This window comes from Sander vitreus, chromosome 16, assembly GCF_031162955.1.
Source record: "Sander vitreus isolate 19-12246 chromosome 16, sanVit1, whole genome shotgun sequence".
NCBI classification, from domain to species: domain Eukaryota; kingdom Metazoa; phylum Chordata; class Actinopteri; order Perciformes; family Percidae; genus Sander; species Sander vitreus.
In genome coordinates this window covers 10,272,649-10,289,017 of record NC_135870.1, presented here as the reverse complement: position 1 = coordinate 10,289,017, position 16,369 = coordinate 10,272,649, and the positions used below count along the sequence as shown (strand labels likewise).

The following is a 16,369-nucleotide window of genomic DNA, read 5'->3' as shown; positions in this document are numbered from 1 at the left end:
TGAAAATATTTTAAGCGAGAAATAGGCCATGCAGTTGCTGAATCTGTCTTCAATTCAGAGCGACAAAGGTCAGTTTAAAAGATTTCTCAGATTTTGAGAGGGGTTAGTCAGGCTCATCCCGCTCGTCATTTCCGGGTTAGCACTCCACCAATCAGATTGGCCATTGAGTCCGACTGCCCGCCTTCCGATTCAACATGTCAAATTGGCCCAAATGAAGGCCGACAGCTCCTCCAACGGACGACGGCACAGAACACACCGAACAGACTCGAGTTACTGACCTCGCCAGACTGTCCGACGGCCGATAATCGGATTGGTGTGTCAGGGCCTTTAGGCTATGTGCTGATTTGCTCTCAGCAGCGGACTCAGCTGTTTCTTGTGACATGTTTAAAATGCCAACCAATACCAACAGCCCTTACTTATTCTTAGCTGTGGAATTTGCCTTTGAACCATCTCATCATAATGACAAGTATTGAAGGTAGAAACATGCATGATTGTGGGACATCTGCTGGGAAACGTCTCTCTAGGGAAAGTATTTCAACATAATTTGTGCTAATGGAAAAGAAACTTGTTTAACTGTGGGAAGGAGAAAGCACTGATTACACAGTGCAGGCTACTGAACCCATAGTAACCCTCCTCCTCCTCCACCTCAATGAGTTTGAGCTGCTCATAAGAGCCACTCCTTCTGGGAGGCAAAACACAGCCCATTACTATCCATTTTAACAAATAACATAGTCATAACGGACACTGAACTCCAAGGATAGGAGCAACCATGACATCTTATGATATATGATAATAAAACAAACAGCAGCAATTGAGTCCAAGGTTTGGTCTACTGCCAAATTGTATTCAAGGTTTGCACATTTTAAAATCACAATGCAGTTAAAGTGTATGCCCAGTTTCTGGTATGATCTTATTAATCTGTAATCGTATTACTATTAATGGTCTGCACTTAAGATAGGGAGTGGATACAGCCAAACAGTGTAATGAACTTTAAACGTCTAGAGTTTGCAAAAAAGTTGAGGGTTTTTAATTGAGTGAGTAACATTGTCATGGTGTTTTATATCATTCTTAACAGACTCTACCTGTACACAGCAGTGCATTCAAATCATGAAATATTCACATGCTTTGTAAATTTCAAAGGAGAAAGTGCGTGTTTACCTTTTTGAGGCGGTTGTGCATTAACGTGCGGAAAACTTGAGCCACAACTAAACCAATCCCGACGAACAGCAGGGAAGCGCAGACGATCCCGACCGCATAAATCGCGCAGGATCTTCGTGTCATGTTTGCAGGTGCTAGCACAGAAAGCTGCGCGAGACTCTTGAGTATGGATGGATACGTTAATTTCCGTTAGGTTAAGCTACTTTCCTGCACAACTCATAGAAAGTGTTCCCAACTGCACAGGCTGTGATATAAGAGATCAAACCTTGCCTTCCCTGATGCTTTTGTTGGAAAAAGTTTGTTGGAAAAAGTTGAAGAAACTTGGTCGACTACTCTAGCCGACGAGCAACTAAGTAACGGTTGGAGATGTTTTGTTTGTCCTCACGAGTTTCCAAGTTACAAAGTTAAGTCTGTTTACGTGTGTTTAATAATGGAGCAAGCGGCTCACTTTGACAAACACGAGGTGCCCTAGCTAAATCAGTCTGAAGGGCGCATTCAACTAAAAGAGAATTCTGCAACGGAGTATTTGTAGCGTGCTATAAAGTCTCTCACTCCCTCCTCGAGAGGAGAACGCTGATTGGTTTGTGCACCCGCGGGGTAGATGAGCATGCGCGCCACCGTCTGCAGCGGTGTAGCTCCAAGGACAACCACAGTTTTGCTGTATTTTACACACAGTCCACAGTATGGATTGATCATGTCGTTTGCGCCCAAACCTTAACAGCTGTGTTAGTGCAGAGCTCAAACACTGTTATATTACTATACTAATACAGTATTACCATATTGTAACTGACAGTTGGGTACTTACATAAAGTCATAGAGACGTAATTATTTTTTTTTCATCAACAAGTAGCCTACTGCAGTATATCATGTAGGCCTAAGAATATAGCATTTGTTATGTAGTAGAGGAAACAGTACAATAGGATTGCTTCTGAAATTAGTAGTAGTAGAAGTAGGCCTATAATGAATTAGGCTAAATGATAATCCTCAAAGTACAAGTATGTCTGTCTAACTGCAAGTACCTGCGATAATCAACAGTTGTTTTACAATGCCGTTATTTGGACTATCACAGTTTACCTGATGTCTGGTAGCAGGTGTTTCCCCTATAATAAACACATCGCGCACTTCTATAACAACAAGTCGCGCGATCTCTCGTACTGAGTCATTTCTCAATAGGAGCTACGGATATCCGTTGCTGTAAAGCGCCTGTTAATACAAACCCAACACTTCCGGTTGCTGCCTCATATCAAAGGCTTTTCAACATCGAACCATAATTATGGTCAATCATTACCCTAAGTAGCCTAAAAGTAGGCAACCACAGTATAAAAGTAGTACTGCATTACATGTAAAAGTCCTGCATTTACTTAAAGTAACAAAATAATGCAGTCCCTGTTGTCAGTGAAATAGCCTACAATTGTTTTATTGGATAACTATTACTAGTATATTAATATTTTGGAGCTACCTTTAACAACATATATACTTCTTGTAATGTATTCTGTAACAAAGGATCATATAAACTCATGTATGTATGTAAGCTCATCATCTTAATTTGAAAAGCAACTATAGCGCTTAAATAAGTGTAGTGAAAAGTACAATATTTCTCTCTAAAAAGGTAGTGAAGAAGAAGTTTAAAGTAGCATATGGAAATACTCAAGTAAGTAGACTACCTTAAAATTGTACTTAAGTACAGAGTACATGTACTGATGTAGCCAATGTAACTTTCCACCACTGGACTCAGTGGGGAGGGATCTTAAGATTTATATTTATATTGCTCACACATGGGCATTTTGTTGCAGTATGAGTGCTTTTAATACATTAAGTAGGCCTACATTTTGCTGATAATACTCCTGTACTTTTACATGAGCAAGATTTTGAATGCAGCACCTTTACTTCTAATGGAGTATTTTTACACAGTTGTATTGGTCAGGTATAAGACCTGAGTTTCTCCACCACTGATTATAATGCAAAGCAAAGGGGCAATAAAACATTGTACTCAATTACAGACTTTTCGAGAAAATAGTGTGTAGTGTTCTGTTTATTTAGTTATTTCACGTCTTAGTCAACGTTCATCTTTAACTTTACTGTGCTCAGTGACGGACTGTCCATCCATCCATCCATCCATTATATTTTATATAATATAATATATTATATAATATATCTTTGGTTAATTTTGGTAAGTTATATTATGCATGCAGCCACAAATATTTCTAGATTATACTGCGGCAAGGTGCGTGGAAAGATTCACTCGGAAGGCAGAGTTACTAATTTCCAAGCTAGGTTATTGAAAAAAATAGGGTCGGTGTGTTGCAAATGCCAGGGCTGTTTTTTAATCACAGTCCGTCACTGACTGTGCTCAATTATTTCTTGCAGCCAGGCAGAACATAAAACAAACACACTGTTGGCAGTTTATTAGGTACATCATACAACTAGCCCAGTCTAATACAACAGTCTTGTTCTTGTCATCTGAGTTCACCAAACCAAGTATTACAGTAATAGAAAGTGCAGTCATCATATCCCTAAATAACAGTCTGAATGGGAGTGCAGCTTCCTCTAATATCACAGGTCATGTTTTTTGTTGGTTGCTTGCAGTTTGAAAAATACAGTTATCATAAAAGTTGTCAGCCACGAGGCTGTGACCAAAGTCACTCCCCTATTACAGGCTCACACTGACTGACTCATCTTGGAACTTCTGCATTTGATATGGAACAGAATGTTAAAGCTGAGAGGACACATGTTATCAACCCTGACACACTGGGATCTGTCCACAGTTCACAACCATTGTCTTAAAACGATGAGTTTTTTTTTTCACCACTAAGCATTTTGGCAAGGATCGATTGGGGGCACCTTGAAGCGTTTACTCATTCACTTTATACAGCCTCAAAGCTCACATGCCTTTGTGACTAACCATATTTAGTTTACTACTTCCCTGTGTTTGACCAGAGGCTGTTTTGTATTATAGCCACGGTAGCTCTGATGATGTAAATAATGCAGCTGGTAAACAGATGCAAATGCAAACACAGACAAAATATACTGTAACTTCAAACAACTACCCTACAGACGAACACAATCAAGAACCATTTTCATCTGCTGTCCTTAAAATAGGTTGTAGGAAATATTTCCATTGTCTCAATCTGTCCTGCAGTTTGCATTGTATAGGCTACGGTAGCTTAACAATCCTTGAAAAAGCTATCTATAAACGTCAAGCTCATGTTAAACATAACAGGAAAATGCAATCAGTAGGGCACTTTCAAAAGGTTATTGCTCCTGTGAATTGCCATTGTTTAAAGGAACAATGACAGAAGTAATATACATATACAGTTTAAGCACAGACGAATGACAGTCTCAAGTTATTAGACAATATTTATTAAAAAAGCTTTGTTTGATTTCAGGTGACTGATCAGAGGCGTGAGGTAGTTATTAAGGGCCCCAGTGCACACTATTATGAGGGCCCCATTTATATTTGAAAAGCATGACTGCTTGCTCGGCTTGCAGATGTGCTCAGCTTGTCAGTCTTGACAGATTTTACACCTAAACTACCTTATATTGTATCATCTCGTCACTGTCTAAATGTACGCTTCTGTGTCTATAGAGAGGCAATATGTTCAACAGTTATATAAAAAGTGATCAGAAACTTTAACTTTACAGTGATGCAAAAGAACACTTTTTCTTTACCTATCTCTTCTGGAAGATAGTGCATGCCTTCCAATAACTCTCAAGTTGCAATGCAGCACTACATAAAAAAGATTATCAAACCAAACTGGACAATCTGCAAAAGATTACACAGATTAGGCAAGGTGCGCAATCGGTTTGTCATGTTTGTGCTAAAACATATGTGGACATGAAAAAAAAGAAATCATTATTCAACAATAAAATGCTTTCACTGGAATGACACTATCCAATAAGTTAACCTTTTCTGCCAAATGTTTACTGTTTCAACTGTGGACCTAAACTTACTGTTAAGTAATGTTTACAGCCACCATTTATGCTGCTATAGGCTTCTCACTATACTTTTCCTACGATTACCTCACTTCATTGGCTCTCAAGTTTGGAGTTTGTCTTAATGATTTATGGTTGAGGGCACTGAGTGGGTATTCATCTTCAAATATCCCTGAACTTCTCTGCCCCTATTTTCCTTCCTGGGTCACTCAGGTCTTTTGACCATATGGTTTTAGTTGTCACACGTGTTTAGTTAGCCTGGAAATCCAGACCCAAATTTCGAAAGATTAAGGGTCTGGCACTGAGTAATGAAAATAGCCAAACTCGAGGGGTGGCACCAGGGGCACAACTACCCAGTGTCAGAGGGGTATGCAGCAACAATTTTGGCGCCAAAAATAAATAAATAAAATAAATAAACAAGTAAATAAATAAGGGTGCCGGACATCATCATGTATGGGGTTTATAATTCAAGTTTTTATTGTTTTTCCATGTGAGAAACACTAAACAAACACTAAACAAACACTATACAGTAATCTGGGCAACAAAAACACCTAAATAATCAATAAAATAGGAAAAGATAAAAAATAAAAATATAAATAAAATAAAAATAAGATGGACTGTTGGCTGAGATCGAATTAGGCTTGATAATAATATTAATTATGGGACACTAGTCAGTTCAAATTGAATGAAATGCAGGAAATGAGACCAGACCTGGTAGAATTTACCCCTACGTTCATTCAGTCTTGCAATAAGATCTTCAAATGAGGCTGTGTCTGTCATTAACTTCAGCTAGTCTATAAAACTAGGCCTTACTTGGCTTTTCCAGTGTCATGTATGGGGTTTAAATAATAAAGGTTTATTTTAAAGTATATCAACCACTGTAGGCCTAGCATAATGATAGATAGATAGATAAACATAAATAAATGTACTTTATTTTCATTACAATAAATAAATCATCATTGATGGCATTCAAGCATATGTGTTGCAGATGTTTAAATTTGCGTTCTGATTTGTTTACTACGTCCCCGCTGTCAGACATAGGCTAATTGTTATATTTCCCACATGTGCCAGGTTTTGATACAGAAATGCATTTTTCATTTGCAATGGCAAGATTAGACTAATAGCATATAACAAAACATGTTCAATTATTTCAATTTAGCATTAGACGTAATCAGACTTCATCTGTAAGCAATACTAATGTTAAAGTGCAAAATGAAACAAATGTGAGGAGGACTCAGAGCTTGAACTGGTCATTTAGTTTTGTGTGGTCTAATAGAACTCCTACCTGACGTCATCACTGGTCTCATCTCTACTTGATTCCATCGCCGACCTCATGTCTGTCTCATTCACTCCTTGTCTGTGTTCTTCTCCACTAAGACATATTGTCAAACAAACATTATGTAATATATTTTCCATATTTGTTTTTCCATATAATATTAAGAAATTAATCTGTTGGTATCAAGTGGCTCCCCCTACACTTCCACCTAATGTTAGACCTACCTGTTGCCTTCCCTTGTCTTTCCTGATCCACCATCCTCACACCTGAATGAAATGAACTCACTGTTAAATATAGCAGCCTAAATTCAATTCTTATCAGCCTAGTGATGGCATCTGATAAGACAACTATTATGCAGTAAGGTTGTGCTGCTGTTTAAATTACATTCACATTTTGGATTTTAAAAAAAGTACAAATATGGAGAGCCACTTAGCAGAGACCTTTAAAGAGAGAGATGTGACCCTGTAATTACAGCTTCCATGTCACCCAACAGATGTAACTATAGCCTGTATGTCTGACAGCACAACATGAACAGCTAATGGTAAAACAAAATCTATTGATTCCATGGTAAACCAGAGTTATTGCAGAAGTTATGTTTTCCAGCTTCTTGTCATTTATTATGCATGCTACCTTATATTTACCAGTTGTTATTTTACCTTAATAAAATTGAGATATGTTATGCATGGGATTGGTACCATAGGGTTTAACCAAAATCTAAATGTAGCTATCAGCAACATTGGTTTGCATTAAGCTAGCCGTAAACTCCACTTTAGCTGCTAGTGTTAGCAAACACTAGCTAGTCTGAGACCAGTCTGTACATGAATATTTGCAAGCCTCCAAGTTTGGTAGCAAATATATGCATGATTCCATGGTAAACCCCCATTTGGCTGCTACATTCCCAGTGGTAGCAAACGCTAGCTAGTCTGTTAAACCGCCCATATTATGCTCATTTTCAGGTTCATAATTGTATTTTAAGGTTGTACCAGAATAGGTTTACATGGTTTAATTTTCAAAAAACACCATATTTTTGTTGTACTGCACAGCTCTCTCTCACTGCTGCAGATCCTCTTTTCACCTGGTCTCTGTTTTAGCTACAGAGTGAGACCTCTTTTCTTCTTCTGTACTATCTTTGAGTGCACACTTTTTCTGGGATTTGGGGTGTTATTTTGTGTCTCTGGCGCTTCCACACGCATACAAATTTTGAAAAAAAAAACATCCATGCTGTTTTGAGTGAGATACGAGTTTCTGAATGTGTCCTGCCTTCAGTCTTTGGGTGAGCTGTTCAAAATCTGCACGGCTTTCTACGTCACTAGCCGAGACGAGGGGGCTAGGGGGATAACCGTTAGCATGCTAGCGCTAGCATGCTAGCTTGTCCTTAATGGCAAAACACTGCTACAACACACACGAATTCACCCTAATTTACAAAATAAAATTGTATAGAACTACTTACATCTCCCTGTTCTGCAGGTATTCCACACAAAGTTGGAAGTGAGCCCTCATTTAGAAGAAGTCTCCCAGCTAATCCTGCCTTGTACAGGCCGAAGTTGCACAAACACCTAGCTAGCTCATGTAATCCTTACCTAGCTACTGGACATGTGCGACTGACAACAAAGATGTTACAGAAGTTGCGAGGTCTCACTCTGTAGCTAAAACAGAGACCTGACACAGGGTGAAACGAGGTTCTGCAGAAATGTGCAGTACAACAAAAATATGGTGTTTTTTGAAAATGAAACCATGTAAACCTATTCTGATACAATCTCAAATTACAATTATGAACCTAAAAATGAGCATAATATGGCCACTTTAACTCTTGTTTAAGATATTGTTCATATGCAAAAAAATATGCTTAATCCCATATGGAATGGTAATGCCTTAAAGTTCTGTTTTCTCCGATTTGAGGTACAGTGGAGAACTTTGAATATACCAGCTGTAATCCTCTAGATAGAAAGGTCATCTTGGACTTAAATTGAAGCTTATAAACTTGGGGAGGTTTTCCATGTACATTCGAGGCAGTGATAGCTATAATAAAATGCTTGAAAATTATCACTTTTGTTGACAATTTGTCAGGCGGACAGACATCTTTTTTGTCTGTTGGGGTACGTTGAGGGTGATATTTGACAGCAAAAAGGCAGCAATCCCCAGAATCTTGTTCTGCTAGTTTCCCCTATGTGTCAGGATACACCATGCAAAATTGTAGGGTTATATGAACATTTATGTAGCTGCAGTACCTTAATATTCACAATTACATCATTCCGTCAAAAGCTTTTCCCAAAAAGGGTGTTTTTTGGCCCCTGAGCCCAAACGGGGCCGAGTTGGGGGTGGTCATTATCAACTTGTGATGGCCCAAGGTTAAGATAATAGGAAATAATAGTGAAAAAAAATGTAGCAAAAAACATCCTGAGGAGTGGACCTGGCTCCTGGCCTATTATATAACATTGAAGAAATGCAGAAATGATTTAGAAATGCACTACATATAGAAAAATACCCAAAAAATATTTTTTACATTTTTTTACCATCGCTTTGGCGCCCCCATGGTGCTGCGCCCCTATGCGCTGCATATAGCGCATACCCACTTTTTGCGCCACTGGGCGGCACCAAGCATGTATTTGAAAATCTCACTGCACGCAATTGGATAACACTACAACCAATCACAACAATACACGGGGTGACATATCCAGAGCCCCATACGCTTAGCTACCAGCGTAGATTAAACTGTCGTCATCTGTTTAACTCGCCTCTGTCCCACCTATATCAGATACACTGATGTGATGGTGCAGCACGGCTACAAGGTGACACCTACTTCCAAGGTGATGGAAAAAGGAAAAAGTCTGACCATGACCTTGTGGACGATGATCCTGATGCCAAGCCAAAACGTGTTAATCTGACAGTAAAGTTGCTGTTGCAAAGTATTTTAACCTCTTCAAAATCCTGGTTGAAACCACACATAAAAATACTGGGTCATTTTTAACCCAATTGTGGTCAATCTAGCACCGACCCAGTATCCATCAGCATTTTTTTTTGACAAGTAAAAAAAAAAAGACATAACAGTTCACTATACACACAATGGCCCTCATTTATGAAACGTGCGTACGACCTAAAACAGGCGTAGGACGGGCGTACGCCGATTCCTACGCAAAGCAAGGCATTTATCAATTTGAACGTGAGCGTAGGCTGCGATAAAATCTCACGTCTGGTCTGAAACTCGTGTACGCAAGTTTTAGAGTCAGTGTGGACATGCGGTGCAGTATATAATCAGTTTAACAAGAGAAGGAGAAGTCATCAGTTCAGATCTGGCTCTTTTAGAAGACCTATGCGCCAGTACAACAGTGCACACATACACGCACGGGCCACGGTGGAGCACTCCATCGAATTGATTAAGGGCAGATGGCTCTGTCTTGCATCAGCATGGGGAGGGGGACCCTACTATACACGGCAGAAAAAGTCTGCAACATTGTTTTAGCCTGTGGGGTTCTGCACAACATTGCACAGGAAAACAGGGTGACATAAATGTAGTGATGGAGCCAGATGACCCGATGCCCAGAGAGCAGTGTCCAGCACAGCCCCAACTGGGGGCTATATGAAGGAGATATTATTCTTCGCTTTTAAAAAGGTATAGTGTTATGTTTGGCAATGATACTCAATACAGGAAACATGACGATGCACAACATTTTTATATATTCTTCAGGTTTTCGTTTCTCTTTTAAAGTGTTGTTAATGGCCACAAGTGAACGATTTATTTCTGCCATTGACCGACATATTTCGGCTCGTTTTTCCAGCCCCTCTGCTGTCAGGAGACAGAGTCAGGGTGGTGGTCCAGCACGGGGGGCGGAGGACCCGCGCTCTCCCTCACAGCTGTTGCCTGGCAATGACTCATGAAAAAAAACACGAGTAAAATAAAAGACACTGTATAAACTCCGCTACTGTGTGTTTATTTAAATATAGGTACACCATGTAGGCCTACGAGATTGCAATATAAGCCTGTACCACGGCAACACTGTTGAATGCATCAGTGATCTCTTTCCATTCCGCATTCTTTCTACAGCCTTTAATACCAGTTTTCAGGCTGCCAAATAGTACACGCATTGAGACATCAGGGTTTCAATCTCCACCTCTGAAAAGTTCCGCTTCTTAGCCGGATTACGTCTCGCCATGTTGTAAATTGTAGGGGCGAGGCCTCAATACCGAGAATATATTGGGCCGTGATATTTAAATTACGATCGTTTCCGCATTTATCAATGTACGACCATTCTTTCTATCACGATTGCTGTGATACGAACGTTTCATGAATCACACGTGAAGCCTGATTTCTGCGCTCATATCTGCACTGGTTTCTACGTTAGGTTGATAAATGAGGGCCAATGTGTCTTCACTCTGAACAATTTATTCAAATTAAGATTATTTCCAAAACTGTTGAAAAGAAACCACAAACAAACATATAGGAGGACATCTAAAGAAACGTTTTTTAAACAGTCAGGTTTTAACTATTGCGAATGGTGAGTCTGTGCTCGCAGCGGCAGATGTGGGCTTCAAATGTTGATACTGTATATCTTTGACATAAAATACCCCAAACAATGTTACCAAGTCTGGGAACTTTTGCAAATGTATTTACACAGGTGTTCCCCATATCTCTGTCTGTCTGTCTCTCACTTGTCTCTGTACTGTATCTAGGACCATAACAGTCTGTTATCTAACTTACAAAACCCCACGAGATCTCCTAAAAGTTCCATAGTACAACTTGTTAAAAGCTTTTGTCTAAACAGAAAACATTTTTATAAAAAACAGGCTTGGCTTAATTGATGATCTAACAGAAATGTAAATATGACATTGTTACTAAAATAACCACATATTGATGTGGCTGAACCCCGAACAACTGAAAAATGTGGCTGATTACTTGATCATTAAGTTTTTCCAGAACGTTTACAGTAGGATATTTGATTTAAAAGCATACTGGGTGTCATTAGTTTAAAGTTGAGAAATTGGCGGTCAGCTGGCTCACCATTTACTAATATAATACCCGACGTTCATTCTTCATTCTTCTTGCACGACACTCTGAAAAAAGCTTTAGCCGGAGAGTCTCAAAAACAAAATCATACAGACATTCAAAGACACACACACACACGCACATGGGAAACACAAGGTTCCCCTATAATAACCATGACATGTGTGTCTTCCATTAACCTCTCTGACAGGGTAGGTCTGTTTTGTACATTAACATGCTTAGAAAACAGTACTGATGGCATACCATAGGAAAGCTGAAAGACTTTTGGAATTTTTATTTATTAGTAAATAAACTTAGCACAAAAAGTAAGGAAATTCGTGTTTGGTAGATTATTTCTCTGTTGTAACAATGCTTTTTGGCAATATATCTTATACTGTTGGAAAGCCTGTTTAGTTCCCTTTCAAATGGTGCCCCATTTGTAAGGAACATGCATTTGTGGGATGAGCAGCTCAGTATGTGGGTTGCGCCCATGACAAATTTGCCAAATCTTCTCACAATTTTGTGCACTTAGTTTTTTTGTGCTCTGACTTATTATCACTTAGTGTAGGCTGTCTCACTTCACGTTGAGTTGTGTACACACAGACATTTTGGTATGGTTCTCACAAGGGCTGAACCTGTCAATTTAAGCCCAGTTGAGCATCAAGGTGCCACTGCTGGGAATAAGAATGTATTCATATGGGAGGGTTTAGGGAAAATATGTTTATAACATTGGCTTTGCTGCTGTAGTTACAACACTCATACACACAGATGAGATGTTCCCATACTCCCATCCAGGAGTACACTCTGGAGAATGTCTCCAGTCAATACAGCTGAACTTCCGATGCATCAGATGTGAGTTGCGTGTTACTAATCGCGTGCATGCAACTAATGCTCTCGTTGTAACTTGTTTCTTTATGCCTTACTGACTTTTGTATGACTCAATGATTTATTTAATTTTTTATAAGTGTTTCTATAGTTTAAGCTTCAGTGAGACATATTTATGATACAGAGACACAAGATAGTTTCCTACTATTTGTAGGCATGGTTTTATATCGGTTAGCCTAATAGCTGGTTTGATTTGCATTGAGAGATGATTTTATGGAAAGTACCCCATGCCAATCTCTAGGTATGGTGAAGGGGATGTGATGATGTGGGGCTATTTTAATTCCAAAGGCCAAGGGAACTTTATCAGGATGCATAGTATCCTGGATCCATGAAATAACTGACCTTTAAAAATAAAAATCTGCCTGCCTCTATGGGAATTTAACATTGTTAACATTTGTTGCCAGCGGTTTAGACATTAATGGCTGTGTTAGTATGTATACATATATATTCTATGAAGGCATTTGCTCCCTTTCACCCATCATCATGAACAATTCTTCTTGTGTTTGGACTGTGGGAGAACATCTGCAGCGTGACAGTCAAAACATCTTAAATCAGTCTTTATCGACCTTCGAAAAGGACTTGGTGATCTCACTCCTCTCTCAGTGATTTTGGGACAAATCCATCCAACTCCTGTCATTATCAGCCCAGAACAGTACAGGAAAACTAATTCCCCAAGAAACATTTGAAATGTAAGCGATTGGGTTTGAATGAGATTGTGTGGGCGGTGACCTCTCAAAGTTATTTTCAACACTGTTTTGCTTTGATACACACTGCTTGAGTGCTGAGGGACTGTCCAAGAATCTGACAAGCAGAATGATATATTAAAACACAAAAAGGAATAGTAGCACTGATTGTATGGGCAAAATAATCACAATGGACATTACAGGTATATTTGCCATGCATGAGTCTCACCACAACACATGCAGTTGCGCTCATACCTTGAGATTCAAAAGATATTTGGTCAATGTCACGTCACCTCAGTTGAACTTTGAGACCACTGACCGTATACAAGACCACTGACCGTCCACTATACAGGATGTATTATGTTCTTGGCCACAACATGTATGCTTAGCTCACTTCCTAATGTTTTTCCAAACCATTTGAGGATAAAGGATAGGAAACATTGGTGGGGACGTTTAATGGGTTGATACTGACACCAGGGATTACTATGTGACGCTTTGATGGAGATTCAGTTGTTTTCAATAAAATTGGGGAAACAATTAATAATTGTTTATTAATAAGTATATAAATAAGTATAAAATAAATGCAATTTAATTATATTTGGGTGAATGATTTGTTATTTATTGCACCATATTTATTGACTGAATTTTTTTCTCCAGGTGAACTTTGTTCTAACTTGGCTTGAGATGATATTGGCAACATCTGACAGCATTGTTACATGCTGTCCAAATTTCCAATTAAATATGTTCCAGGTGCTGTTCTTTATCTATGTATGACCAATTGTTTCCCGTTTGCTCCAAACAATAACTTTAGTATTACTAAAAATAATAATCACAGCAACAACCAAATTAAAAATGGTGTTCTGTGTACCGTACGGCTATTCAGTTGTATTTTTCGAAATTTGATTATGCACAAATTGTCTGAATATATCTGGAAATAGTTCTTATTTAATATTGGTATTTGAATGAACAGCATTTGAATGAAACAACACAAAATGTGTAAAAATATTTTGAGTGTCTCATTCCGTGTTGGAAATGTACGTTTTAGGGTGTTGTTTTTCCTCACTGGTATAGAGACAGATTTATGTGGTTCGTCACCATATGACAATAGACTTTTGGAGCACATCCTGAGATAGATAGCAGATAGCACGCTCATCAACCCTTGAACAAGGATTCACAGTATTCAATATTTCAGTGTATCCCTGTACGTAAAATGTTTTAAAAGAAAAAGTCATCCATTGGGTAGACTTTATTGTCCCCAAGGGGAAATTGTTTTCCACAGCACTGTACACATCAGACAACAGCACATAGCAACGTCATACAATGGCATACAACAGTACTGGACAGTATAGGACACTCAGGCCAGTTCAGCAAGGCCTCTTATTTAAAGGTTGAAATGGTCGCGACGCGGGGATTAGACTCTTTCCAAAGCGAACCCTTCTGCACCTTAGTGTTCTGTATCTGCGTCCGGAGGGCAAAGTGGTGCAATGGCCTTATTGTTTAACTCTGTAAGGTTGGGTGTGGGGAGACCAATTATCCTAGCAGCAGTGTTGGTTACATAACCAAGAATCAGGTGGCACAATAGGGTGGGCTGAATAATGCTCCGGTACAATAACAAGAGGAGATGGGGGGCATTCTTGGTCTGGACCATGCACAAACCATGCCAGTTTATATAACAGGGCTGGACTGGGGTAAAAAAAAAAATCTGCCCTGGATTTTTGAGACCCAGACCAGCCCACAGCAGAGAAAGACGTTATTGCCGAAGCCCTTGCAGGGACAATGATAGAGATTCCTGCAGGTCAGTGAAGTAAAGGTGTAAAAATAGACCTGTAGTAGCACTGTAAACATTGACAACCTCCCAGCCTAAACAATTATATCACATATTGTTTTAATGACTGTCACTGATTAACACTTTATTAGAAACATACTAACTAACTTAAGGTTTATAGCCTACCGAAGATACTGAATTAACCTTTATGATGGCTTTTATTATTATTATGATGATGATATAGCCAGAGGGGCCTGTGCAGTTTCAGTGTAGTTTATTGGGCTGATGTAAATCACTGTGGCTGAAGCAGTCAATACAACCCTCAATACAACATACAATTGTTATTATTTTTGAGGTACATGTCAGTATAGATTAAATTATATAATTAAAATTATAGATCAAGATCCAATCTAATTCCTCTACACGCGGCAGCAAAACAGGAACAACAATAAGTGCAGGCCAACACTGGATTTAATATGTGTTTGGGATTTCCTTCTCTTTCTCCTCCTGTCCAAAGTCCACGATGACATGGTGTGGCAGTAATCGCATGTGTGTGTTTACACAGTGATTTAACATCCTTACCTCAAGCAGCTGCTACGCTTAGGCTAACAGATCCCTAATATTCACTGTTAAACTGACGCGTTTAACAGTGTATAAGTTTGATGTAGAGGTACTTACTTAAACTTTTAAATACAATTAAATAAGTGGATTAGTGGTGCTTATCTGTCAATGCTTGACACATAGAGACAGAAAATGCAAGAAAATATCATTTAGACTGTAATGAAATACTTTAGTGTTTGAGCATGTGTGTAGGGCAGGAAATAACTCTTTACATGTTTGACTCTGGAATTCCACGCCGCCAGATGCTACTCTAGGAAAACATTATTCGGGTCAGTTGCCCACTTGATCTCGTAAACACAGTTGGAAATCATAATTTCACATCAGTAAAATGAGAAAAACAAAGAGCAAAGAACAGGGCTTGATAACAACATATTTGATCAAAATTGAGTTAAGCCACAGTTTGTTTGTTTGTTTGACATCTGTGTTGCCATATTCATTATTATGTCAGAGAAAAAAGCATGTAGGCCCTAAATACTGTAGAGTAAAAAAACAACTGCAGCTAGCTAGTTGAGGCTAGCTTGTGAAAGCTAAAACCCACTTTTTCCTGCCAGTTTTCAACTTTGATGCTCTAAAACGTTATATGACATGAAACAACAGCAGCTAAATCAGCTGTGCTAAAAGCTAACTAGCCTAGCTTAGCAGAGTAGCAGGTTAGTCAGTATTGTCTCGACCCGGAAGAGACAGTAGACGGTGTTTAAAAATAAATAAATCTGTTAGACAGCTTGACTAATTAGGCCTTCAAACTTCAAGCCAATAGGGAATTGGCTTTGTTGCTCGGAGACATTGTCATGATGAAACAGGAAAAGTAAATCACCTAACTGTTTCCACATTGTCGGAAGCACACTTCTGTCTTAAATATTTATGTCATGGTTTATCTTATTTAGAACAAAGGGATCAAGGCTAAACCATTACAAAAGCAGTCCCAGGCTAAAACAATGGTATGTGGACAGACACGTCTGCAGGGAATTAATCAATTGGCCAGTGTACTGAAGAATAATAAGTTAAAGAAAATATGAAGAATATGAATCCAACGCAACTTAAATAGTATGCCAATGCAATGACATTGCAAA

The 16,369-nt window shown here is 38.9% G+C and overlaps 1 protein-coding gene across 3 annotated transcripts in view; it reads right to left on the bottom strand.

Annotated features, from left to right (window-relative positions):
• Positions 1–16,369, bottom strand: part of LOC144531872 (lysosome membrane protein 2-like) — a 45,380-nt gene that overhangs the window by 22,720 nt on the left and 6,291 nt on the right. Inside the window, exon 1 of one of the 3 annotated variants that reach the window (XM_078272222.1) lies at positions 1,159–1,740. The exons of 1 other annotated variant lie outside the window; for it this stretch is intronic. In XM_078272222.1, coding sequence (XP_078128348.1) covers positions 1,159–1,281 — 123 coding nt within the window. In that variant the 5' untranslated portion in view covers positions 1,282–1,740. Of the gene's footprint in view, positions 1–1,158; positions 1,741–16,369 lie in introns of those variants that run through there. One more of the 3 variants, XM_078272221.1, reaches the window with a different exon arrangement.